The sequence below is a fragment of the Geotrypetes seraphini genome, chromosome 7 (assembly GCF_902459505.1).
Source record: "Geotrypetes seraphini chromosome 7, aGeoSer1.1, whole genome shotgun sequence".
NCBI classification, from domain to species: Eukaryota; Metazoa; Chordata; class Amphibia; order Gymnophiona; family Dermophiidae; genus Geotrypetes; species Geotrypetes seraphini.
In genome coordinates, this window is record NC_047090.1 from 99,138,647 (window position 1) to 99,164,629 (window position 25,983).

At 38.5% G+C, this 25,983-nt stretch overlaps 1 protein-coding gene across 2 annotated transcripts in view; it reads left to right on the forward strand.

Annotated features, from left to right (window-relative positions):
* Nucleotides 1–25,983, forward strand: part of ZFYVE26 (zinc finger FYVE-type containing 26) — a 244,083-nt gene that overhangs the window by 167,034 nt on the left and 51,066 nt on the right. For both annotated transcript variants that reach the window (XM_033951453.1, XM_033951454.1), the window contains exons 29-32: nt 11,297–11,328; nt 16,604–16,734; nt 18,055–18,275; nt 25,215–25,362. In XM_033951453.1, coding sequence (XP_033807344.1) covers nt 11,297–11,328; nt 16,604–16,734; nt 18,055–18,275; nt 25,215–25,362 — 532 coding nt within the window. The remainder of the gene's footprint in view (nt 1–11,296; nt 11,329–16,603; nt 16,735–18,054; nt 18,276–25,214; nt 25,363–25,983) is intronic.

A 25,983-nucleotide genomic window follows, 5' to 3' on the forward strand; every position in this document is an offset into this window, starting at 1 on the left:
TAAAGTCCCTATATCCAGATTACAATGCCAGCATCTATTAGACAAAGAACTATTTAACTTTTGCAATCTAACTGGGGTCCAAAAAGCTCTATGTAACAAAAAAAACCAAGTTTGTTTCATAGACGCTGACATTGTACATCTCATTCTCCAAGACCAAATTTGTGGCCATTGAGATGCTGAAATATCATGCTTAATCTCAATGCTCCAAATATCCCTAAGAGTATTTTTAGGCTTTTTTTTAACCAATTCACTAATAGTTTTATACCAGTGTGCGGCCTGATGTCCCAGAAAGTCCGCCTGAAAACATAAAAATTCTATGCTAGGTTGATTATTCAAATTTTTCCATTCAGGGAACCCTGCCTGAATGGCCTGCTTCAATTGAAACCAACGAAAAAATTGCGATTTGTGAAGCCCAAATTTATGTTGCAATTGTGTAAAATCCAGCAGCTTACCATTAGTAATTACATCATTTAAAGTTCTGATACCTGCAATTATCCAATGTTTCCAGACAATCTTAAAACCGCCAATTTGAATCTTGGAGTTTAGCCATATGGATTGATTCGTTGAATTATTAATAGTAATTGCTGTTAAATTACTGACAAACCGTAATGTTTTCCAAGTATCCATTAGAATTCTATTTTCTTTGTACAATCTGGGCATCTTGATACTGAGCACATGAGAAAGATGTAAAGGAAACATGAGTCGCCATTCCAAATATAACCAATCAGGAGTATACTCAATGAGATCCGGGAGGACCCAATACATACCTTGACGTAAAATATAGACTTGATGGTACCTATAAAAGTTTGGAAAATTTACCCCGCCCTCCTTAATTGGTCTTTGCAAAGATGCTATAGCAATTCTAGGAGTTTTACCAAGCCAAATAAATTTTATAATAATCGAGTTCAATTTTTTATAAAAAGATCCATGAAAAAATACTGGTATCATACCCATTTGATAGCAAACTACAGGTAGAATCATCATTTTAACCGTTTGAACTCTCCCCCACCAAGATAAATGTAATGGATTCCAATGCTCACATAATTCCGTAACCTTTTTTAACAGCCTTTTTTCATTTTTTTACAGTCTCATCTACTGTATTTTTAATCCATATTCCTAAATATTTTAAACCATCATCCTTCCAAACGAAAGAAAAGGACTCAAACATACTTTTTAAACAATGTACATTGAGTGGAAGAAGTTCAGACTTATTCCAATTTATTTTATATCCTGAAAATTTACCGAACTTGTCTATCAAGTCTAACAAACAAGGAATGGAGGAAACAGGATTTCTCAAATATAATAAAATATCGTCTGCATAAGCAGAGAACTTATATTCCCAATCGTTACGAGGAATACCCTGTATCCCCTTTGCTTGATTAATAGCTAATAATAGGGGTTCTAATACTATATCAAAAAGCAAAGGAGATAGTGGACAACCCTGTCTAACTCCCCTATGTAAATGAAAACGAACTGACATTTTATTATTGATATATAATCTTGCCATAGGGGAGCTATACAAAGTCTGAACCATTTGAATAAATCCTGAACCTATACCAAACCATTCCAATGCTTGATACATGAAATCCCATTCCACTCTGTCAAATGCTTTTTCTGCATCTAAAGATATGGCAAAAGCCGGATCATTCATATTTTTAGTTAAATTTAAAGTGTGGAATGTCAATCTTGTGTTACTAGAAGAATGTCTATTCGCAATGAATCCAGTTTGATGTACATCAATTATATAAGGGAGAGCCTTAGCCAATCTCATAGCCAAAGTTTTAGCCAGTAATTTTCCATCTACATTAATTAAAGATATCGGCCTATAGTTTGATACCGAAGTAGGATCTCTATTTGGCTTAGGTAAAACAATAGTTAAAGATTCTGCCATAGTACCTGTAATACAACCTTTATTTAGTTGATATTGATATAAATTTAATAAATGAGGGAGTAACGCATTTTGAAATGTTTTATAAAATTCTACTGTAAAACCATCCCCACCTGGAGCGGATCCAACTCTAAGAGACTTCAATGCAGTTTCTACTTCTTTTAATGATATAGGCTCATCTAATCTTCTTTTTATATGATCAGGAAGTTTTGGACCCACTAATAAATTTAAAAATTCCACACCACTTTGAAGTTTATCAGCATAAGACTCGGAAGAATACAAATCTTTATAAAAATTAAGAAATTGATTTAAAATATCATTAATCTGAGTATGCAAGTTTCCATTACTATCTTTAATTGCTATTATTTTTACTTTTCTTTTTTTTGCTTTAAGATAATTTGCAAGTAATCTTCCCGCCTTATTGGAACTTCCATAATACAAAGTTTGCTGGGAAAATAAATCTTTCCTCGCCAATCTTGAAGAAATCTCATTATATTTCCCTTTTACTTTTAAGAGTTCTTGTAAAGTATCTTTCTGCTAATTACTAATTAATTTAGATTCTAGAAATTTAATTTCATTTTCCAGATCAGTGAATTGTTTAACCAATAATTTCCTAGTATGTGCCGAATAAGAAATGATATGACCTCTCATAGTAGCTTTAAAAGCATCCCACAATATTTCAGTGTTGATATCCACTGTATTATTGATTTGGAAAAATTCAGATATCTTTTCCTTAAATTCTTCAAGAAAAACTGAATCTGCAATCAGTGTATTATTAAATCTCCAAACTGATCTATTTATTTCCTGTTTATCTAAACTACATTTAATCCATACCCCTCCATGATCTGACAAAATAATTGGATCAATGGAAGCTTGTAGCACCTGTTTTACCAATGAATTTGAAACAAAAACATAATCAATTCTTGAAAAAGATTTATGAACTTGTGAAAAAAAAGAAAATTCCTGATCATTAAAATGAAGAATTCGCCATATATCTTTTAAATCACAAGAATTTACCAGATTTTCTAACCCTAAAGATTTTATATTTTTACTTGGTTTTTTATCCATAAAAGGATCCATCACAGCATTGAAATCTCCAGCTACAACTAAATTAGAAGCAGCCAGTGGGAGTATTCATTGTTGTAAAGATTTAAAATAATCATTTTGATTCGAATTAGGGGCGTAGACATTAATCAAGGTCAAGATATTATTTCCCATTCTCATTTCCACCTTAATCCATCTTCCTAAGGGATCAAACTCCAACATTTTAAATGAAGCTGAACATTTATTACTTATTAAAATAGCAACCCCCGCTTTTTTCCTAACTGCAGGGGCGAAAAAACAGTGCTTTATCCATTCGCCTTCGAGTCTTTTTGATTCAACATCTGAAAGATGTGTCTCTTGGATAAAGTATATATCAGCTTTCTGTTTTTTCAAGAAAGTAAGCATTTTTTTCCTTTTTACAGGATGATTGAGACCATTAACGTTAAGGGAAAAAATTTTAGTCTCCATTATATTTAATAATTATCAAAAATCTCTTCTCAAATGTAAAGAATAAATAACAAATTAATTCATGATTAGATGCCATTTTCCAAACCCTCTTCATTAGAATATAACACTTCCCCCAGTTATTATCAATCCCTTTGTTAATCCCATTCCCACCCATCCCCCCCTAAATAATGATATATATAACTTGGAATCACACATATAAGTACAGATGAGTCCAGAAAAGTAAAAGTTCTAGACTTTAAAAAAAAACAACAACTTTGTTCAGATGGGGGATTAAGTCAAGGAATTGTTGTCTGGATGGGAACATCTGGAAAAAGTAGGAAAGCAGTGGGCAAAACTGAAAGAAGCTATGCTAAGGGCAACAAACTATTTTGTAAGGAAAGTAAATAAAATTAAGAGGAAAAGAAGGCTGCTTTGGTTCTCAAAGAAGTAGTATATATAAACTGTTATTATTATCATATCGTAATTTTCGCTGTACTTTTTGAATTGCACGGCCTTCTCCTAACAGGCCCACTTGGAAATTTCTTCCAATCTGTATACCTTATACTCTCGCTCAGCAAATTGTATATCTATAATTTTGCTTCCTTAATGTTTCTGCACTCTGTATTTACTCTGACTATCTGCACATTGTAACTCACTGAATGTCCAGCTCTCTTGATTGTAAACCGCCTAGAAGTCGCAAGATTGTGGCGGTATAGAAGAATAAAGTTGTTATTATTATTATTATTAGCTGAGAAGGTAAAGAAAAAGAGGTTAGCTTTCATAAACTACAAAAGATCACAAAAAGAGGAAGACAGCAAAAATTAAGAGAGTCTGGTGGAATACTCAGGAAAGCAAAGATGCAAATGGAAGAAAAAATAGCCGACGTAAAATGGGAGGAGAGAAGACATTTTTTTAGATATATTAGTGACAGGAAGAAGTGCAAAAGGGCATTGTTAGACTCAAAGATGAAGGGGAGAAATATGTAGAAGATGATAAAGATAAGGCAGAATTGCTTGAAAAATATTTATGTTCTGTGTTCACAGCTGAAACACCAGGCATGGGATCGCAGAAAATAAATGCAAATAGGGCTGGAGGTGTGGTAAACCCTGATCAATTTTCAGAGGATTGTGTTCATGAAGAGCTAGCTAAACTAAAAGTGGACAAAGTGATGGGGCTGGATGGTGTACATCCGAGTGTACTGAAGGAACTAAGAGAAGTTCTGACAGCTCTGCTGGATGACCTTATCAATGTTTCTCTAGAGTCAGGAGTGGTACTGGAGAAGTAAGGAAGTAGTCCCTCTCCACAAAACTAGGAAGTAAGAAAGAAGTAGGGAACTACAGGCCAGTAAATCTGACTTCTGTGGTAGGTAAATTATTTATTTTTATTTATTTAGCCTGCCCTCCCATAGGAGCCCAGAACAGGTAAATTAATGGAAATACTTTCAAAACAATAGTGAAGTTTCTGGAATTCAGGGAATTACAGGACCCCAGACAACATGAGGAAGGTCTTGTCAGACAAATTTGATCAATTTATTTGGTTGACCAGAGATAGAGGGAGTGCACTAGATGTGGTGTATTTAGATTCAAGTTTATTTAAGATATTTGATATAATTGCAATAGCCAAATCCAATGCGATTTACAAAGATTAAAAATAGGAAAAATAAAAAAATCCAACAAACAGAACATTAAAAACAATTATGACATAAAAATGCAGTTGAGAAGTAGGGGGTTGAAAATTGGATTAAATACAATTCCAAAATAAATGAAAAAGGATGGGTAAGGAGACAAAAGGTTAGGAAACGTTACCCACTTAACAGTGTTCCTTGTCCAGATAAATTCCAGAATGAGGTCATATGATTTTAAATGGGTCAGTTAAAGACTTCCTTAAACAGCCAACTTTTTAGTAGGCCTTTGAACTTATTAAGTAATTTTTCTTCTCTTATGTTGAAAGGAAGTAAGTTCCAAATTTGAGGAGCTGTAACAGAAAGATCATATCCCTCCTTGAATAAATAATTTTTAATGAGGGAATTACTAACAGAGATTTTTCTTCTGATCTTAGAGATTTTACAGGGATGTATGGTATTAGAAATCTTTCTAAAAATGCTGGGGCTTTATTTACTAATATTTTATGTGTGAGTAAAGCTATTTTGTAAGTAATTCTATGGTTTACCGGTAACCAGTGATTTTCCTTTAACAGTGGAGTTACATGATCAAATTTTTTTCTTTTCATGATAATTTTTATTGCGGTGTTTTGAAGAATTTGTAGTCTACATATTTCTTTTAAGGTAGTCCCTTTGTATAGGGCGTTGCAATAGTCAATTTTAGAATTGATTAGGGAATGTATTAAGATGTTTAATGATGATTTATTGAGAAACGCAGACAGTGATCTAATTAATCTTAACCTGTAGAAACAAGTTCTTACCAGAGAACTAATTTGGTCGTGGTAATTGAGCTTTTGGTCTAATATGACCCCGAGAATCTTTACCTTAGTAACTACTTTAAGGTTAGTTGTGTTTATGGCTATATTGGCTCCTAGTTTCTGACTCTCCCTACATGGAAAGAGCATAGTCTCAGTTTTGGATGTGTTGAAGGCCAATTTATTGTCATGCAACCATTCTGATATTTTAGAAAGTTTCTTATTGATTGCTGTAATTTCTCCATCTGCACTAGTGTCTATGGGGTATAACAGTTGTACGTCATCTGCATATGCAAATTGGATAAACCCAACTGAATGACTGAGTGTTAACAATGGTGCCAGGAATATGTTGAATAATAGTGGAGATAGAATTGAACCTTGCGGGATCCTTAAGTTTGTCGAGGTTATCCTTGCCGAAGAGTTGTTAAATATAACCTTAGATGAACGTTCGTGAAAATATGATTGAAACCACTGAAGTACAACTTCAGAGATTCCCATAGATCTTAGTCTGCGTAAAAGGAGATAGTGATCAATGGTGTCAAACGCTGATGATAAGTCTAAGGATATAAGGAGAACTGATTGATGCTGATCCCAAAAATATAGTACAGAGGATGCCAGGCCAATTAAAGAGTGCTCGGTTGAATAATATTGTCGAAATCTGTTTGGTGAGGGTGTAATGCTCGGATTTCTCTATGAATTCTGAAACTTGATTAAAAACTATTTTTTCCGTCATTTTTGCTAAAAATGGAATGTTTGCTATTGGCCTGAAATTACTGGAATCGTTCAGATTCCCTTTAACATCTTTGGGTATTGGGTGAATGATTGAGTTTTTCTAGTTTTGGAGTACAGTCCCTTTCTCTAGTGTGGGCCCCAGCATGATGGACTGGGTCAAAAACTAGTTGAGTGCAAGGCAGCAGAGGGTAGTGGACAATGGAGATCACTCTGAGGAAAGGGATGTTACCAGTGGTGTGCCTCAAGGTTTGGTTCTTAGGCCTGTTCTTTTTAATGTTTTTGTAAGCGATTATTGCTGAAGGGCTCTCAGGTGAGATTTGCCTCTTTGCAGATGATACCAAAATCTGCAATAGAGTAGACAGCCCTGATGGTGTGAATAACATGAAGGAAGGACCTATTGAAGTTTGAAGAATGGTCTGCAATTTGACAGCTAAAATCTAATGCTAAGAAATACAAGGTCATACATTTGGGCTGCAAAATCCCAAGGGAACAGTACAGTTTAAGGGGTAAAGAACTGATGTGCACAAAAGAGAAGCGGGACTGATAGTATGTGATGATCTTAAGGTGGCCAAACATTTTGTATAAACAGTGAAAGTTTAGACGGATGCTAGGGTGCATAGGGAGAGGTATGACTAGTAGGAAAAAGGAGGATTTGATGCCCCTGTATAAGACTCTGGTGAGACCTCATTTAGAATATTGTGTATAATTCTGGAGACCGCACCTTCAAATAGGTACAAACAGGATGGAATTGGTACAAAGGAAAGCTACTAGAATGGTTGGTGGTCTTCATCATAAGGCATAAGGGGACAGACTTAATGATCTCAATAAATATATTTTGGAGGAAAGGTGGGATAGGGGAAACATGATAGAGACGTTTAAATACCTACGTGGCATAAATGTGCATGATGCAAGTCTCTCATTGGAAAGGAAGCTCCAGAATAAGATAGCATAGGATGAAGTTAAGAGGTGATAGGCTCAGGAAAAATCTAAAGAAATACTTTTTTATGGGAAGGATGGTAGATGCGTGGAATAGTCTCAAGGTAGAGGTGGTGGAGACATAGACTGTGTCTGAATTCAAGAAAGCATGGGACAGGCATGTGGGATCTCTTAGGGAGAGGAGGAAATAGTGGATGATGCGGATGGGCAGACTGAATGGGCCATTTGGCCTTTATCTGCCATCATGTTCTAAATTCTCAAAAAAATTCACTTTATTTTGCATGTTTTAGGTTTTTTTTTAAAGTCCATTATCTTTTTTAAAAAAATTTATTCTTTATTAAATTTTCAATTCTTACGAAAGTGCAATATAACCTACTTGTCATATTTTGCATGTTTTAAATGGAATATGTTAACTTTGGGAAAGGTACATAGAAAATGGCTTTGCATTATGTTCAGTAGTAAAGGAAATGCTTTTCTATTTTTATTTCTCCGGTGTTGCAGTATGTGCTGAGTTTAACTTCTTGGGGCTCCCAGTTCAATATTTGTCTAAATATTTTTATTTCTAATTTGTGATCACTTGTTCTGTATTTGGTGATGGTCTGTTATTGTGATAATAATGGCAGGTGGGGAAATTGGAAAGGAGGCATGGAGGAGGGGGGCGTGGGGAGGTCCCTCCTTTATTTTGTAACCTGTGCCCTAGCATGTCTAATTCTGGCCCTGAAACTTGCTCTATGGCCCGAGAACCTTCTCCAAAGATAGCCAGAATTATACCAAGCTCTGCAGTCAGTGACAGCATACTTATTTTACCGACAACTAAGCCTGTATGGGATAGAAACATAGAAATATGACGGCAGATAAAGGCCAAATGGACCATCTAGTCTGCCCATCCACAGTAACCATTATCTCTTTCTCTCTCTGAGAGATCCCATGTGCCTATTCCAGGCCCTCTTGAATTCAGACACAGTCTCTGTTTTCACCACCTCTTCTGGGAGACTGTGCCATTCATCTACCACCCTTTCTGTAAAAAAGTATTTCTTCTTAACTTCATCCTATACCCTCTCATCGCAGAGTTTCCTTTCAAATGAAAGAGATTTGACTCATGCACATTTATATCATATCTCCCCTTTCCCGCCTTTCCTCCTAAGTATACAAATTGAGATCTTTAAGTCTGTCCCCATACGCCTTATCATGAAGACCACACACCATTTTAGTAGCCTCCAGAATTGTACACAATATTCAAAATGAGGTTTCATCAGAGTCTTGTACAGAGGCATCAATACCTCATCTCCCTGCTGGCATCAGTGTCTTAGGAATGTTGGTGCTACCTGCCAAGCTTGATAAAAGGGGAGTTCGGCCACTTTCAGAAAAAGTCTTCAACTGACAAGAGTTTGGAGATCTCTATTAGCTAAAGTATTTATATTTTGTGGTAGGGTTTAGGCAGTGCAGAAAAAATTTTGTGCCCACCCAAGATTGGCTGTCTGGCTACATCAGTGGACCTAGGTTAATAACTTAACAGAGAAAAATCTCGCACCAGTATGTACAGAAAACTGACCTGCAACATTAACTTGCTATACTGTAGATCAGTGTTTTCTCAATCCTGGAGTACCCCCTTGCCAGTCAGGTTTTCAGGATATCCGCAATGAATATGCATAAACTTGATTTGCATACTCTTGCCTCCATTATATGCAAATTTCTTTCATGCATATTCATTATAGGTACCCTGAAAATCTTGACTATTAAGGAGGTACTCCAGGACCGAATTGAGAAATACTGCTGTAGATGACGGCAGATAGACCAGTTGGCCCATTGAATCTGACCAATCATCTTCCTCTCTCGTTCGCTACTACTTTGTATTTATAAGCCTATAATTTCCTTAAAATTATTAAAGTGACTAAATGCATTAAATGTATTAAAGTGACTAATAGGCCAGCCTAATATTTCCCTGCTAATGAATGTCATCTTACAAATTGAGTTCAATCTATGATCCCCTTCAGAAAAATTGTCATTCCTATGGTTGGGCTAGACAGATTGGAGTTAAAAAGGATAAAAGCCTAGCTAGTTTTAAATGATTCATGGTAAGGCAGCTCCCAGAGGGCTGATTTCAGTTGAGCTGGAGCTTCATCAGAGCAGGAGGAGATTGCAGAGCCCCAAAACCCCAGGAAACTAATTATTTCAGCAGCAGTTGTATAAGCTACATGTTAACAGAAGTGCAATTTTATAAGGTTTATGTTTATTAAAATCTTTCTATACTGCCTATAAAGCCAAAAAGAATCAAAGCCGTACTTTAGTATATACTGTAGAATAACATTTCATGAACTCAAGCAAGTTCTTTATAAAATTGCAAGTAAAAATTAGACACCTACTTTTATATAATATATATGTTGATATTCCCATCCCAGGTAGTAAGTGGAGTTATGGTACGTATGGTATTAATGTACCTATTTAATAAAGTATGCACATATAAACCTGATTTTGCTGGCACATTTAATACACTATGGGAAATCAGGAATCTGCAGTATTGGTGACAAAAGATCTATTTATGCTAGGGATGTAATGTAATGTAATTTATTTCTTATATACCGCTACATCCGTTAGGTTCTAAGCGGTTTGAAGAAAATATACATTAAGATTATAAATGAGAAGTAAGAAGGTACTTAAAAAATTCCCTTACTGTCCCGAAGGGATGTATCTAAATTGACTGGGGATGGGGATCAAATTGTGTCTCCATGCACAACCCTAGTATCAACTTGATGGAGCAGTGAGAACATTATGGACTGATATTTTAGAAAACAGTTTACTTATTGGTACTTGTTTAGGTTTTTTTTTTTACTTGCTTAACATAGTGTTAATAATATGTTTTTCTATAATTTACAAGATGCTCAAATGTGAGCTATGATAATGGTGATGGGAAGGCAGCAATATGATGAGGAAACAAGATGTGGGGATGGGGTGGAAATGGATCCACACTGACTTGGGGACAAGAACCCGATTATCTCAAACATACACAAAAAAATAATCCACTCTCTTCCACCCAAGAAGAGAAACGCAGCTGGATGACTTCACAAATATCTGCTAAAAAGTGGAGAAAAAGAACTCAGTTAGACATGGAGGACTACTAGTACAGCGATTTACTGACAATACTGTAGGCTCAATCATTGGTCATAAAAAAACTCCACTCTAATACATATTAAATAATCACCAGCTATCATTACTCTCCTACAGTGGGCAACAATTCTTAGTCCAAACACCAGTATCGCATGTGTATACAGTCTTTTCCAGAAACAATTGTATCTCCAAAAAATGAAAAAAGCACTTATCTCAGTCAAAGCCACATGAAAAGTTTTTAATAGAAGTACCCTGTTTCACCAAACCAGATTAACGGCCTCTTTTACAAAGCTGTGCTAGCGGCTGCGCTGCGCTAACGGCACTGAAGCCCATTGAGATTTAAAGGGCTTCGGGGCTATTGCCGTGCGTGCCGTGTGGCTAATATGGCTTTGTAAAAGAGGGCGTAAGTTTCTATGCATACCTCTAAAACACATATACCTCTTGGAGCAGTAATTTTAGAAAGGCACATAAGCACTTATGTTGCCTTTATGAAATGGGTGCAGCGTATACATTTGTTTGCCTTTTCTGACTTGCTGCCTTGTGATAAAATTACTCTCATAAAGCTAAAATATATTCTATGGCAGCTATTTCTTTCCAAGAAGTTCAATAAATTGTATAATATCCTTGTAATTAACTTGCCAACTGCAGTAATATTTACAGGGAGCTACATAATAGCAGAACTGCTGATGGTAAGACTATGAATAACTGTGTGCAGTTTTTTTTCAACAGTGCAAAAGAGGAGGATCCTGGGCATGCAGAAGGTGAGGAACCCAGATTATGTGAAATATAACATTTTTAAAGAATATCTGTGATTGAGAATAGATTCTAGGACTGGGAAGATATAGATTGCCATTTTTAAGAAAGGGAAAGTGAGGTTATGCTGTCTTTTCTATATCATTAACTTGATGAGCCTTTTTAGTCCTTCTTTTCTTCTCTACAGTATTGTAAAGGGCTTTGTGGCAAGAAAGTGCAAGCCTTACAGCTTGCAGGTCACAGTTATGCATTTGTACTGACTGACTCTACCTCTTGCTTCAGTATACGAGGGGGCCACTGAAAAGATCTTAGTCCAGCCAACAAAGTTGAAGCAGTCTCCATCGAAGCCTATACACTTAGTGATTTTCCACTTTTTTGTTCTGTTGAAAAAATATGGAATGAAAAAAGTGGAAAGTCACTAAGTGTATAGGCTTCGATGGAGACTGCTTCAACTTTGTTGGCTGGACTAAGATCTTTTCAGCAGCCTCTCGTCCAAACCAGACCAGTCCAGATTGAATGGATTATGTCCATTTACCAGTGAATGGAGACGGAGAAAAAAAAAAGTAGTTCAAAGTAATTTGCTCCTTAAGGATATTGTGCATCCCAGAATGTTCAGTATTTTTTTCTGTCTCCAAGAAGATGGGTTGACAGTTCGTGCTGCTCTCCTTTTGGTGATCATCTGTCATCTCCTGATCTCATTGTTCCTGATTTCAGTGCTCATTTTCTGGTCTTGGAGATTAAACTGCCATTTCTTGTTTTTGGTGGACGGACACTAGATCTTATCCTGACTAAACCTAATGTGACTTTTGTCTAAGCAGCCTCCTGTAATTGTATTGCGTGAGTTCCTGCAATTATCTTGATTGTAAGGTGGATACAATAAAGTCAAAAAATCAACTCCTATGGAACACATAATTTAAAAAGGGAAAAGATTGTGCATATTTTCTTCCACAAGACTGGTTTCTTTCATTTTTAGCTTCTCTGTTTAATGTTCTCGTGACCTGAGTGGTTCCTTTGGCTCCCTTATAGCGCAGCAGAAAAATAGTGTTTACTTTGATTTCATACACCTATTTATACTCTTAACTGCTTGTTTTGAGTACTTTCCTATGGTAGCAACAGATGGTACCTCTAGTATGGCTTGGGGGCTCTCTTCCTTACCTGTTTGTGCCCCTTGCTGCCCCCTGCTGCTGTAGCATAGTTCTAGCAACCACCTGTGTTGTTTTAGTAGCTCATTGTCCATCTGGCGTAGTCAAGTTGTGTTTCTGTTAATGCATGTTTCTCTGCTTTGGTTTACTGGTAGCTTTTGCATGTAGCCAGAACAGTGATCTGGAATACCCTTGCCAGGGTTGACATTTTGAGGTTTAGAAAATTGCTAAAAACACTTTTTTTTTGTTCAGTTGTTTTACTGAATTGAGGTTTATTCTCTCCACAGAGAAGATTTTGTCTTTTACTGTGAATTTGATGGAGTAAGGGGAGGCTTGTTTTAAATGTTTGTTTTATGTTTGATTTAGTGTTTTAATTGATTATGTATGTATTTATGTAAATCACCTAGGTCTTAGGTGGTTAACAAATATTTTAAATAAATAAAAAATCACTAAATTGCAGCAAAGAATTTGGAGCTAAAAGCCATAGAAGAATTCTTACCAGCCAGATCAGGGCAAGAAGGCACTGCGACTTCATGTGCTTCTTTCTTACAAAACTGCAATATAAGAATCATAGTCAAAATGGAAAGAGTGTTAGCTTAAGGAAAGTGTCACCAATATGTAATAGAGGAGGCTGCAGTGAAATCACAGTATTGGAAGGCTTGCTAAAAACTTCACAGGAACAAATGCCAAAATGTCGCAGAGGCTATTACTGGCTTTATACAGAAGCTGCCAGAAAAAAACCCAAACAAATAGAACGGGGCAAGCAATTCAAGCACAAATAACTTGAAGAGGAGTGACTAAAATGTCAATGTACAAATAGAAAAGTCACTGCTTATCAAAATTGTAACTATATTGTTCACATGGTATTCAATAGAACTCTGCTCAGAGACATGAAGGCAATTTGTTCCGCCTCACCACCCAATCATTGCAGTGTTCTAAAAATGTATATAGCTTCGCTCTCACTACTAAATGGCTAGCTGGTACAGCTATGCTAGGTATCTTCATTCAAAATGTAATATTTGAAAAAATAATGATTTGAAAAACTTAGCAATGTGGCTGGTTGCTAAGCTAAGTTTTTCAAATCATTATTTTTTCAAATATTACATTTTGAATGAAGATACCTAGCATAGCTGTACCAGCTAGCCATTTAGTAGTGAGAGCGAAGCTATATACATTTTTAGAACACTGCAATGATTGGGTGGTGAGGCGGAACAAATTGCCTTCATGTCTCTGAGCAGAGTTCTATTGAATACCATGTGAACAATATAGTTACAATTTTGATAAGCAGTGACTTTTCTATTAGAAAAAACCCCAAAGCACAGAAACATGCATTAACAGAGACACATCTAGACTAAGCCAGATAGACTTAAGGAAAGGATAGTGAATTTCCTGGAATCCAAGATCCAAGTCAATTTGATTTCACCAAAGAAAAATCATGCCAAATTAACCTGAGCAGTTTCTTTGACTGAGAGACTTAAATAAGGAAAAAATATGAATTTGTTCAATAAACTAAGAACCATATAATAGAGAACAAACTACCGTATTTTTCACTCCATAAGACGCACTTTTTTCCCCAAAAAAAGTGGGCGGAAATAAGGGCGCATTTTATGAAGCGGCTATACAATAAAAAAAACCAAACAAACCCCGGATGTATCTTTAAATGTTGGAGATCGGTGGACGGCTGTCTGCTGCTTGTCATGGCCCGCAGCGCACAAGCGTGCTAATGCCTGGGCCCGGACACTACCTAATTGGGTTGGTCACTGGTGCTTCACAGGGCTGCTGCCTGCTGATTACCGGCACGTCAGGGCCAGAAGCGCACAAACGCTCTGCTGCGTGGGCGGGCACCACTTCTGAATGGCAGCTCAGTTCTATGGGGAAGGGACAGAGAAATTGCGTTCCTGCGGGTCGGGGAAAAATCTGATGACAGACATATGCCAGAGGGTGATAGTTAATGGAATTCGCTCGGAGGAGGGAAAGGTGAGTAGTGGAGTGGCTTAAAGATTGGTACTGGGACCGATTCTGATCAATATATTTGTGAGCGACATTGCCGAAGGGTTAGAAGATAAGGATAGCCTTTTTGCGGATGATATCAAGATTTGTAACAAAGTGGACACCCCAGAGGGAGTGAAAAACAAGATAAAGGATCTGCAAAAGTTAGAAGAACGGTCTAACATCTGGCAACTAAAATTCAATGCAAAGAAGTGCAGAGTGATGCATTTGAGAGGTAGAAATCTGAGGGAACCATATGTGCTGGGAGGTGAGAGGCTGATAAGAATAGACAGAGAAAGGGACCTTGGGGTGATTAGTTTCTGAGGATTTGAAGGTGATGAAGCATTGGGATAATGTGGCTGTAGCCAGAAGGATGCTAAGCTGTATAGAAAAAGGAGTAACCAGCAGAAGAAGAGAGGTGTTAATGCCTCTATATAGGTCATTGATGAGGCCTCATGTAGAGCATTGTGTTCAGTTTTGGAAGCCATATCTGGCGAAGGATATAAAAAGACTTGAAGCGGTCTAGAGGAAAGCGATGAATTGCCACTGCCGCTGTTAGGAAATTCTTTTTCACGAAGAGGGTGGTAGATGGCTGGAAAGCCCTCCCGAGGAAAATGGTGACGGAATTCAAAAAAGTGTGGGATAAACACAGAGGATCTCTAATTAGAAAATGAATGGTATAAATTTAAGCATTAAGGCCAGTACTGGACAAACTTGTACGGTCTGTGTCCCATATATGGTGATTCGGTGTAAGATGGGCTGGGGAGGGCATCAATAGGAACTCCAATAACTTGTAACATGAGGATGTTACTAGCCAGACTTTATGGTAGGTATCCTGCAAACAGTGGGATGGTTGGATAGGCTGGGGTGAACTTGGACAACAACTCCAGCAGTTGGAATCTAGGACAGTACCAGGTGGACTTTATAGTCCATGGCCCAGAAATATCAAAGAAAAGAGACAAGTTAATTTATCATGTATTTTTAATGAGTTTAACTAATGGGCAGACTGGATGGACTGTTCAGGTCTTTATCTGCCATCATTTACTATGTTACTTTGTCTCAGCTTCTCTAAGCTATAGGCTTTTAAATTATTGATTGTGCAGCTCCTGAGGCAAGGTTGCCATCCCTGTTGACTGAGAAGTACCCATGCCGTCACTCCTCCCACCAAGCCTTACCACATCCACCAGTAGTTCTCGGGTACCCTTACCTCAGGAGGCCCTCTGGTAATCACTTGTAGGATTGCTGGCACTCACCTCCAGATCCACCTGGCTGCAGTCCCTTTGCTTTTAAAGTGAATTGAAGGCTGAATGCTTTTCCCTGTCTGAGACCATTCTGGGATATAAATAATAATAATAATAATAACTTTATTCTTGTATACCGCCATACCCAGTGAGTTCTAGGCGGTTCACATTAATTAGACACGGTTACATGCAGTTAAGTATTAATTGAACAGATTTACATTAATTAAACATAGTTACGTGTATAGTTACATGTGGTACACATTATTTAAACATAGTTACTTGCAGTTAAGTATTAATTAAACAGTTTTACGTAGAGTTAAGTGTTCAATTAAATAGGGATGCGGGCAACGAAGTAGATAAAATTGGGGGGAAGGATAGAATGAACCTAATTCTCCTGGGTTCTGCATGGCTGTTTGAAGTAAACATCTGGAGAATCCTCACAAGACTTAGTTATAACTTGTTCAATTCTAATGGGAAGTCATTTGATTGGAAAGTATTGGATGTTCCCTGAGGGTTGCAGCATGCATTCTCAGCCACAGAGAGTCACTGTAGTATTGAGCTTGCAGAAGAGTAGATAGGGAACTGGATAAGGTTCACTTCATGACTAAAAACTCGATGCTGCTAGATGTTATACCTGCCTCTGCCGTAAGATAATTGAGGGTAACAGAAATAATGGGTATGTGAACCAGACTGAACAAACAGCTTAGATTTTCTTACATCATAGAGGGTTTGAGTAGTTCAGTTAGAGAAGATCTTCAAGGCCAAACAAAAAGATTGCTGTTAGCTAAGACAGTGAAAAGAATTTAATGCATGCTTAGACAGGATGTCTCGTAATGGAAAGGTATAAGAATGAGAGCATTCTGGACTATGTGTGGTAGTCTTAAGATCTATTTCTCATATCCCATGTGTAGAGATCCAGACTGAGGAATGTCTTAATTTAGCCGAAGTGATGCAGTTATTCAAAGCAGCCAGTCTCCAATGGAAGTTGACATTAAATGAAGAAGAGAATGAAACAGAGCGCAATGAATTTTATTATGAGCAGGTAAGGGAAGTTGTGGTGGTTCAGCAGACATGACTTTACTTCAGCTCTTCACCATAACTACCTTAAGATGCTCTTATTCCTCATCTTCTAGTCTTTAATATATTTTATTTCACATTCATTTGCAGATAATTGAAATAAATCGTAAATCCCTTTTTATAGTCATAATTTGTGTTGGGAACATTTGCCTACTTGAGATCAATTTTTTGTATATTCTATATTTTTTTATGCTAGGTCTTGCCAAATTTTATTAAATCTAGGAACCGGTAGACGAGACCTCTTTTCCTTCACTTCTCCTCCAAAACTGTCCACAGTGAATTTTGTTTGGGGGGGAGGGGGAAGGAATCCACTTCCAGAGAAGCAGGTTTTTAAAAACTGATTTTCCTATTCTGCATCTGCAAATCACTGGTAGAAGCCAACAATTTCTCTTCTCAAATCATGCTGTCAGCTTTGTGACAGCACCAACTTGATAAGTGAAGCAAAGAGGCAATTGCCTTTCTGTATCCCATATCACCATGACCTGGGTCCCCATCAGTTAATGGCGTAGTAAGGGGGAGGGTGCAGACCACCCTGGGTGCCATCTTTGCAGGGGGTGCTGCCACATCTCCTCTGATCCCCCCTCTCCTCCGCTCCCCTATGTACCTCTTTAAATGTTTAATGACATAAGCAGCATCTTCCACTTGCTAAATTTTTGAAAGGTAGGAGGAAGCGGTACTAGAACAGCTCGGAGAACCCTAGCTTTTTTGACTACTTGACCCCTGATGCAGGCTTGGTGGCGTCAAAACACAGACCTTGTTGAGTCAGAGTGATGGGACAGATTGATTTGCATCATTAAAGACTTTTTTTTTTTTTTTTTTAAATCAAGTCACAACTTTGTTTCCTTCACTTCCCCAGTAGAAATACTGTTTGAGACTCCACTTTTGTTTCTTTCTTCTACAGCCCTACAAATAAAAAGCACCATTTGGAGGCCAGAGTGCATTTTATAGGTGCCATGCTAAATCCTACTGAAATAAACATTTGATCTCTGATGTCACATTGCTTCTTTTATTATATGTTATGTTAAAGCCGAATAGTAAAATATGCTATTCAGTACAGTTCTAGTTTCCATTAATTTACTCGCCACAGATGTATTACTAACTGGCCTTTAGCTCCCATCCTCATTACTTTCTCTTGTTGAAGGAACAACATGCAACTTTCTCCATCCCTCTAGGACTACTCCAGGTTAATGATTTTATTAAGTTGATGGTTTTAATTAAATATACTTCAGTTTGGAACCACATACGAATATCTTTTCAAATTTTATTTTTGTCTTGTACTGTCCAGGCTCCTAGTGCTTCCTTGTGCACTGCCATTCTCAACCTGCATGGTGATAGCATTACCTGTGGCCATCAGTTGATCCAGCACTGCTGCTTGCTGTCCAGAAGCCTGACTAATCCAGAGGTGGACTCAAGGCTGCTTCTTGACATAATGAAAACTCTGCTCTTCAGTGCAAAAATGATGTTTGTGAAGACAGGAAGGAGCCAGGATTTAGCTCTGTGTGACAGGTTAGTTGCTTATTCTGCTTATCTTAGACTCAAAGGAGCTTAAATCTGACTAACCTCTTTCACATCCTGAGATATGACAAAGTATGGGCCAGACTGTGTCTGTTATCAGCCTTGTTAGTAACTCTGTTGCCAATACAAAAAGAGATTTATCTGTTTATTCTTTTTGCTAATGAATTAAGATATTCAAGATCAAATTATTATGTTATCAATTGGCCAGAGAGCAATGCTTCTCTTTTCATTTCAAATAGAAACATGATGGCATATAAAGGTCAAATGGCCCATCCAATCTGCCTTTCTGCCTATCTGCACCATCCACTATCTCCTCCTTACCTTAAGACAGTGTCTTGCAAACTTTTCCAGCTGGCATCACACTAAGACCAGGGCGCCAGCAGGAAGGCACCCTCTGGAAGCGCATTCCAGGTGTCCATCACCCTTTGGGTGAAGAAGAACTTCCTAGCTTTGGTTCTGAATCTGTCACCTCTCAATTTTTCCGAATGCCCTCTCGTTCTTGTAGTTTTCGAAAGTTTGAAGAATCTGTCCCTCTCCACTTTCTCTATGCCCTTCATGATCTTGTAAGTCTCTATCATGTCCCCTCTAAGCCTCCTCTTTTCCAGGGAAAAGAGCCCCAGTTTCTCTAATCTTTCAGCGTATGAAAGGTTTTCCATACCTTTTATCAAGCGCGTTGCTCTTTTCTGAACCTTCTCGAGCATCGCCATATCCTTCTTAAGGTACGGCGACCAATATTGGACGCAGTACTCCAGATGTAGGTGCACCATCGCCCGATATAACGACAGGATAATGTCCTTCGTTCTGGTTGTAATACCTTTCTTGATAATACGTAGCATTCTGTTCGCCTTCTTAGAGGTCGCTGTGCACTGTGCCAACGGCTTCATTGTTTTGTCCACCAGTACCCCTAAGTCCTTCTCTTGGCCATTTTCACCCATTACCAGCCCTCCCATCGTATAGATGTACATCAGGTTTCTGTTTCCTACATGTAAGACTTTACATTTCTCTATACATAGGTATCAATACCTCCTTTTTCCTTATGCATCCAAGCTTCCTTCTAGCTTTTACTGTCCTCTTGTCGATCTCTTTGGCCACCTTAAGATCATCATGTTATAGGATTTCCTACTCAAAGAACTAAAAAATAGCCACCCTTTCATCCGGTTGCTCCATGTGCCAGGTTCACCATGGTCACATCCCACTCTCATCTCCTTCCTCTGCCACCTTTGATTTCAACCTATTGGCTTTCACTATCGGTTTAAAATTTGTCTGCTGACTTTCATATATACTGTAGATATCTGGTTTGCCCTCAATAGATTCTGTGAATAAGAACACCATATAAACATAATTTTTTATAGGGCTTTGTGCAACATCTTCGACTATGAACAGCAAAGCAGATTACAGTGCTGAAGGGTTGTCGGGTAAGATTTGCCTCTTTGCGGATGATACCAAAATCTGCAATAGAGTAGACATGCTGGATGGTGTAAATAACATGAAAAAAGTCCTGGCAAAGCTTGAAAAATGGTCTGAAATTTGGCAGCTAAAATTTAATGCTAAGAAATGTAAGGTCATGCATTTGGCCTGCAAAAACTCAAGGGAACGGTACAGTTTAGGGGGTGAAGAATTTATGTGCACTTCAGAAGAGCAGGGTGTGATTGTATGTGATGATCTTAAGGTGGCCAAACAGATTGAAAGGTGACAGCGAAAGCTAGACGATGCTAGGTTGCATAGGGAGAGGTATGACCAGTAGGCAAAAGGGAGGTATTGATACCCATGTATAAGACTTTGGTGAGAACTCATTTAGAATATTGTGTACCATTCTGGAGGCCACACCTTCAAAAAGATATAAAGAGGATGGAGTCGGTCCAGAGGAAGGCTACTAAAATGGTATGTGGTCTTCATCATAAGGCGTATGGGGACATACTTAAAGTTCTCAATCCGTATACTTTGGAGGAAAGGCGGGAGAGGGGAGATATGATAAAGATGTTTAAATACCTACATAATGTAAATGTGCATGAGTCGAGTCTCTTTAATTTGAAAGGAAACTCTGAAATGAGAGGGCATAGGATGAAGTTAAGAGGTGACAGGCTCCGGAGTAATCTAAGGAAATACTTTTTTTACATAAAGAGTGGTAGATGCATGGAACAGTCTCCCGGAGGAGGTGGTGGAGACAGAGACTGTCTGAATTTAAAAGGGCCTGGGATAGGCACGTGGGATTTCTCTGAAAGAGATAATGGTTACTGCGGATGGGCAGACTAGATGGGCCATTTGGCCTTTATCTGTCATCATGTTTCTCTGTGTCTATGTTTCTAGTATGCTAGTCAAATAGTAAAAAGAAGCAGAATTCAAAGGGATATTGCAGGCTATAAGTAATCACCACTTAGTGCACTTACTAGCTATGACATGATGTCCACAAAGTGGTATCATTATTGAACACTAGGTTGAAGAAGTGAACCTTGAGGATAGATTTAAATTTCAGATAAGAAGATTGGAGAGAATGAGCAAGGTACAAAAAACAAAACAAAACAGAAAATGAAGGCAGATAAAGACCATATGGCCTATCTAGTCTGCCTAATCATGCCACCTACTATCCCCTCCTCTCCTTTAGAGATCCAATGCATTTGTTCCAAGCTTTCTTGAATTCAGATACACTTTTTGTCCCCTTTCACCTACATCCTTCACCTACATCCTTTGCCCCTTCATTCCAGAGTTTCCTTTTGGTTGAAAGAGACTACTTGCCTCATGCACATTTATGTCACATAGGTATTTAAATTTTATCATATCATCCCTTTTCGGCCTTTCCTCTAAAACAGGTGAAGTAAATGCTGCTTATTTTACCTCATTGGAATGACTACGAGACGGCATTGTATTTTCCAAAACAGACAATATTTTTATTGTTAACATAGAAACATAGAAGATGACGGCAGAAAAGGGCTATAAAGACTTACAAAATTACAGCAGCAAAAGCATAGCAGAAAGAAATAAATTGTCAGTTCAGATTATGCAATGGAGAGTAGAACTTACACCCATATGCCGAGCAGGGGGCTAGCATGTCCCTGCTGGCATACCCAAGTGAATTTCTCTCTGGTTTTACCTGTGTTGCATGGATTGTTATATAGAGAAATTCTTCCTTCGTTCAAAAAAAGCACATCCCCGAACTCTGGTTATGTACTTCCCTATTGGTACAAAAATGTATACCTAACTATTCCTACCCCCAGGCCACACCTCTCTCACTTCTCCCCCCCAGGAGAGGGGCCTGAGCAGAAACAGAGAATTCTTCTTGAACTTTCTTCCTCCAGCTCTGAGATCCTTATCACCTTACAGATGCTAATTTGTGGTTTTACAACACTGTACATCTTCAGGATGGCGACCTTGTAGATAGTCTTATGCAGAAAGTTGGCAAGGGTGACCTCCAGCACCCCAGCTGTGCTTGGTTCCCATAACTTGCTTCAGAGACAGGCAGCAAATGTCCAGTCTGGGTAAGAGTTCTGTCTTGGAATCAGGCTCCTACGTCTCTAACTCCCCTTTCATCCTGCAGGGGATGTTGCTTGTTATAAATGTTTTATGGCTTTCCAGGGTGCCTGGCATATGTGAAGTCATACAACACTGATAACAGCTCAGCAGAACCTTGGAGAAGTATCCTCCCAGCAGGGAATGGAGACAGGAACTTTGCAGCAAAGGCCAGCTGGGTTAGCATTTCAAAGGATACATGTGTTCACAGACAGCAAGGTACAGGCTGGGCCAGGCTATGGGAAAATATATGTTAATGTCTGTAGTGTCCTGCATACACAAGTGAGGCCAGTATGTCCAGTTTATCCATATGTATGTCCAGGTTATCCATCTCACAGGGGTGTCCAACCTTTTGGCTTCCCTGGGCCGCGTTGGCTGAAAAAAATGTTTCTAGGCCTGCGCAAACGCTACAGCAAGACAGGAGGGAGCCGGAAAGATGGTAAACACCTGGGGGCAGCAGAGGAAAACACTGCATCGCCCTCGACCGGGGCCGCACAAAATATTTCACGGAGCTGCATGCGGCCCTTGGGCCGCAGCTTGGACACCCCTGCTCTAAAGTATATATATTGAGATATTTTAAGTGTGTTCCCGTACACCTTATGCCATGTCAGTTTGCCCCCTTTTCGGTTTAAAGCAGGGGTTCTCATCCCAGTCTTCAGGACACACTGATAAATCTGTTTTGCAGGGAATGCATAATGAACATACGTGAAAAATGCACACCTAGGACTTAATGTGTAGGCAAAAATGTATTTATTTGGATTTATTAACTGCTTTAAGATTTACCCAAGATGGTATACAGCAGTATAACATAGAACTTACAGTTTTATTTACAGCACAGGTGTCGAAGTCGGTCCTCGAGGGCCGCAATCCAGTCGGGTTTTCAGAATTTTCCCAATGAATATGCATTGAAAGCAGTGCATGCACATAGATCTCATGCATATTCATTGGGGAAATCTTGAAAACCCGACTGGATTGCGGCCCTCGAGGACCGACTTCGACACCCCTGATTTACAGCATAAAAATAATAAAATGACAAATATAAATACAGTCAATGAGGTAAACAAGGAAATTACAAATTGAAATCTAGTATAGAACCAACATGAAACAATATCAGAAATATAAACATTTAACAGCACAGTAGAACAATCATATAACAGAAATAAAATATATTTCAGGACAATACAAATGATACCATAATAGCATGGAAGAGCACTCAAATAACATAGATATAGTACAATGCCAGCGAGAACTAACGGCAGCCATTCAGGGAGCAGCCCAGGCTGGAGTGCAAAAAACTCGCTCCTGCCTTGTGCATTGCTGGCCACGAGATCTGAGGCAGCTATCCAGTGAAGGAGGGGCTCAGCACGGCAGGAGTGCTGGACTACCAGGATTAAAAAAGGTGAAAAAGGATACAGGGGTAGGGGGGTGTAAAAAATTAGTTGGCTGGGACAGATCCCTCCTGTCTTGGCCTAACACTAGACCTCCAGAGGGGGACATGGTGCATAACCTGGCAGGGAGGGATGACACGGTGCAGAGCCTTGTAGGGAGGGGGCACAGAGTGCAGAGTCTGGCAAGGGGTTGATTGCAAACTCTGGCAGAGAGTGATGGGGGGCTGGGTGCAGAGCCTGGTAGGTAAGGGGGCTGGATTCAGAGATGGGCAGGAAGGGGGGCTGAGTAAACAGCCTAGAAAACTAGACGAGTGCTTGAACCTTAAAGTCTCTCCTTATTTGTTAATGACAGTGATGATGGTTCTTAATACCGCTGTTAACTTTACATGGTTGAAATAGTATTCTGCTATATTTTATTAAATACATTAGTACACCATTTGGTTCAGAATATTTTTTGTTTGTTTGTTTTCTTCCTCTAATCCTAGGTGCGTCTTATAATGCGAAAAATACGGTAGATATATAGATATACGTGTATTTTACATGCTACATATACAAAATACATTAATCTAGTGGTTCTCCAAGCCCCCAACCAGTGATCAACCTCAGAAATTCCCCTCTCTGCCCCTTCCCTTCTTTGCAGTAGTCCTTTATCTCTAGCTATCCTATACTAAGCCATCTGGCTCCTCATTTTATAATGGTCACCAGTTTAATTTCAATGACAGAATAAGTAAAGTTTCCCTTTATCTGCTAGCCACGTGCCTCCTGTCCTTAGTGAGTAATACAGCAGAACCTCTCAGTACTTAGATGCCATGACCATAATTAGTCCATTCTCTTTCAATTACTCATGGAGGTGGGATGGTCAGAATCAACCTACAGTACATATATATATATGCTGTTTGTGAGGAGTCGGATTGGCTTGCTCACCCTGCCGTCTAAGTGAATAGACCCAGTTGGCTTGCATTCCTTATCTAGCATGGCAGAATATCTTGAATCAGTCTCTATCTCTCTGTTTCCTTGTTCTTGTACTCCTAGGAAAAGGGGTAGAGGGGCTGGATTTGGTATACACGCTTCATCTGGAGGCAGCAAGAGAGCCAATTAACCCAGGTTGCCTCTCTGCTCCCTTATTTTCATTTTTAGAAGTGGGGCAGAGGGATGTTGGCTTGTGAAAGGTCCTGTATCTCACTACCTCAATTAGGGTCCTGCATCTTTACTTTTGATTTTTCTGCTACCTCCAGACAGCAGTGATTAGAATTAGCAGTGTGGTTTAAACCATTGATGATCAATAAACCATATGGTGCTAGCAAGAAGAGGAAAAAAAGAGCATTTCCACAGTAGTTGGACCAATCATTTTGGGTTGGGCATGCAGGCAGGTGATTCTACACACTGCTTTTGTAGATCTTCAGCCAATGGAGTGCTATATCAAAGGGATCAGAGCTTGGTGGAGAGTGGCAGAGCCAGAACTAGAGAAGCATGGTTCTTTGGTTTAGTGGCATTTGAGTAAGAACCAGACTCAGGCTCTCCCTGATATCACTTCCTATTTGAAGGTAAAAAGTGCTAGAATACCATTCTATCCTTAAGCCCTGTGCATACCATTAAGGCGGTACATGCAAATCTATTTCATGCAAATTTCATTGTGGAGATCCTGAAAACCCCCAACCAGTTGGGTATGTCCCAAGGATTGTGAGAACTACTGTTTAAGGGAAATTGAAATCACTGCTTTTGCTCCTGGGCATAGGAATGACTACACCCAGCAGCTAAGAAGGATTTTCAAGCTTGTTTACCAAAAAACACTATTAAAAAAATACATGAAAATGATAGAATCCCTCCAGAAAAAAAACCCATATTTTTGCTACCAGCCAAGAGTACTTATCCTTTTCAGCAGCAAAGTTGTTATAAGATCTGTTTTAGATGGATTTATTTGTAATAGATGCCAAAACATGCTAATAAACCATGGGCTTTGTTAGTGTTGCACAGTTTTGCTGGTAGGCATTCTCTAAACTTGCTCTTGTATATTAACATCTTGTTTTTTTTGCAACAGTTACTTTAGCAAGTTGGATTTGTTGAAGATTTTACTAGCTGCCACCTATCACTACATACCATCTCTTGATGAGATTTTTCAGCCTGCAGCTGTGATAAAATTAAGGAATCGTCTCTTGGAAGCGGAATATTACCAGTTAGCTGTTGAGGTAATAGAGGATGGGAGTGTGAGAATGGAGTGCATTTATTCAGTGAAAATAGGAGATTCTAGTTTTTCTCCTTACTGACCTATAAATAGATTTTCAGAGAATGTCCAAATACTATAAAAACAAAGTTTTTCCCATTTTGTGACTATGGCAAAAATGCTTAGAATGTCTGGTCCTAATCTATTGACCAAGTCTGTATTTGTAAAATGTTGACATTTAATTTTAAAACAATTTTTTTTGCCCATTACTTTCCTTCTCTCTCACTTTCTTTCTTTTGTGCACTGATTTTAGAGTGAGTTATTTGCTTTTGGCTAATGTCTTTTTCAGTTGTAGCTCAAGGTGGGTTACATTCAGGTATAATAGATATTTCCTTATTCTTCAAGGACTTACAATGTAAGCTTGTTTCTGAGGCAGTCCACATAAAAGAACATTGAAAGAATCTAAATACAGTAATACAAAGCATTGAATGACCTGATGAAAATTGGAAGAGGAAAGCAAATCCCACAACTTCAACACTAATCGGATCTTAAGGAACATTGTTTTTACCATTGAGGAGATATGACCTCGAAATAGCAGAGGAGTCCAATAAGACCCCCAAACCTTTAATTTCCCTCTGAATTGGAA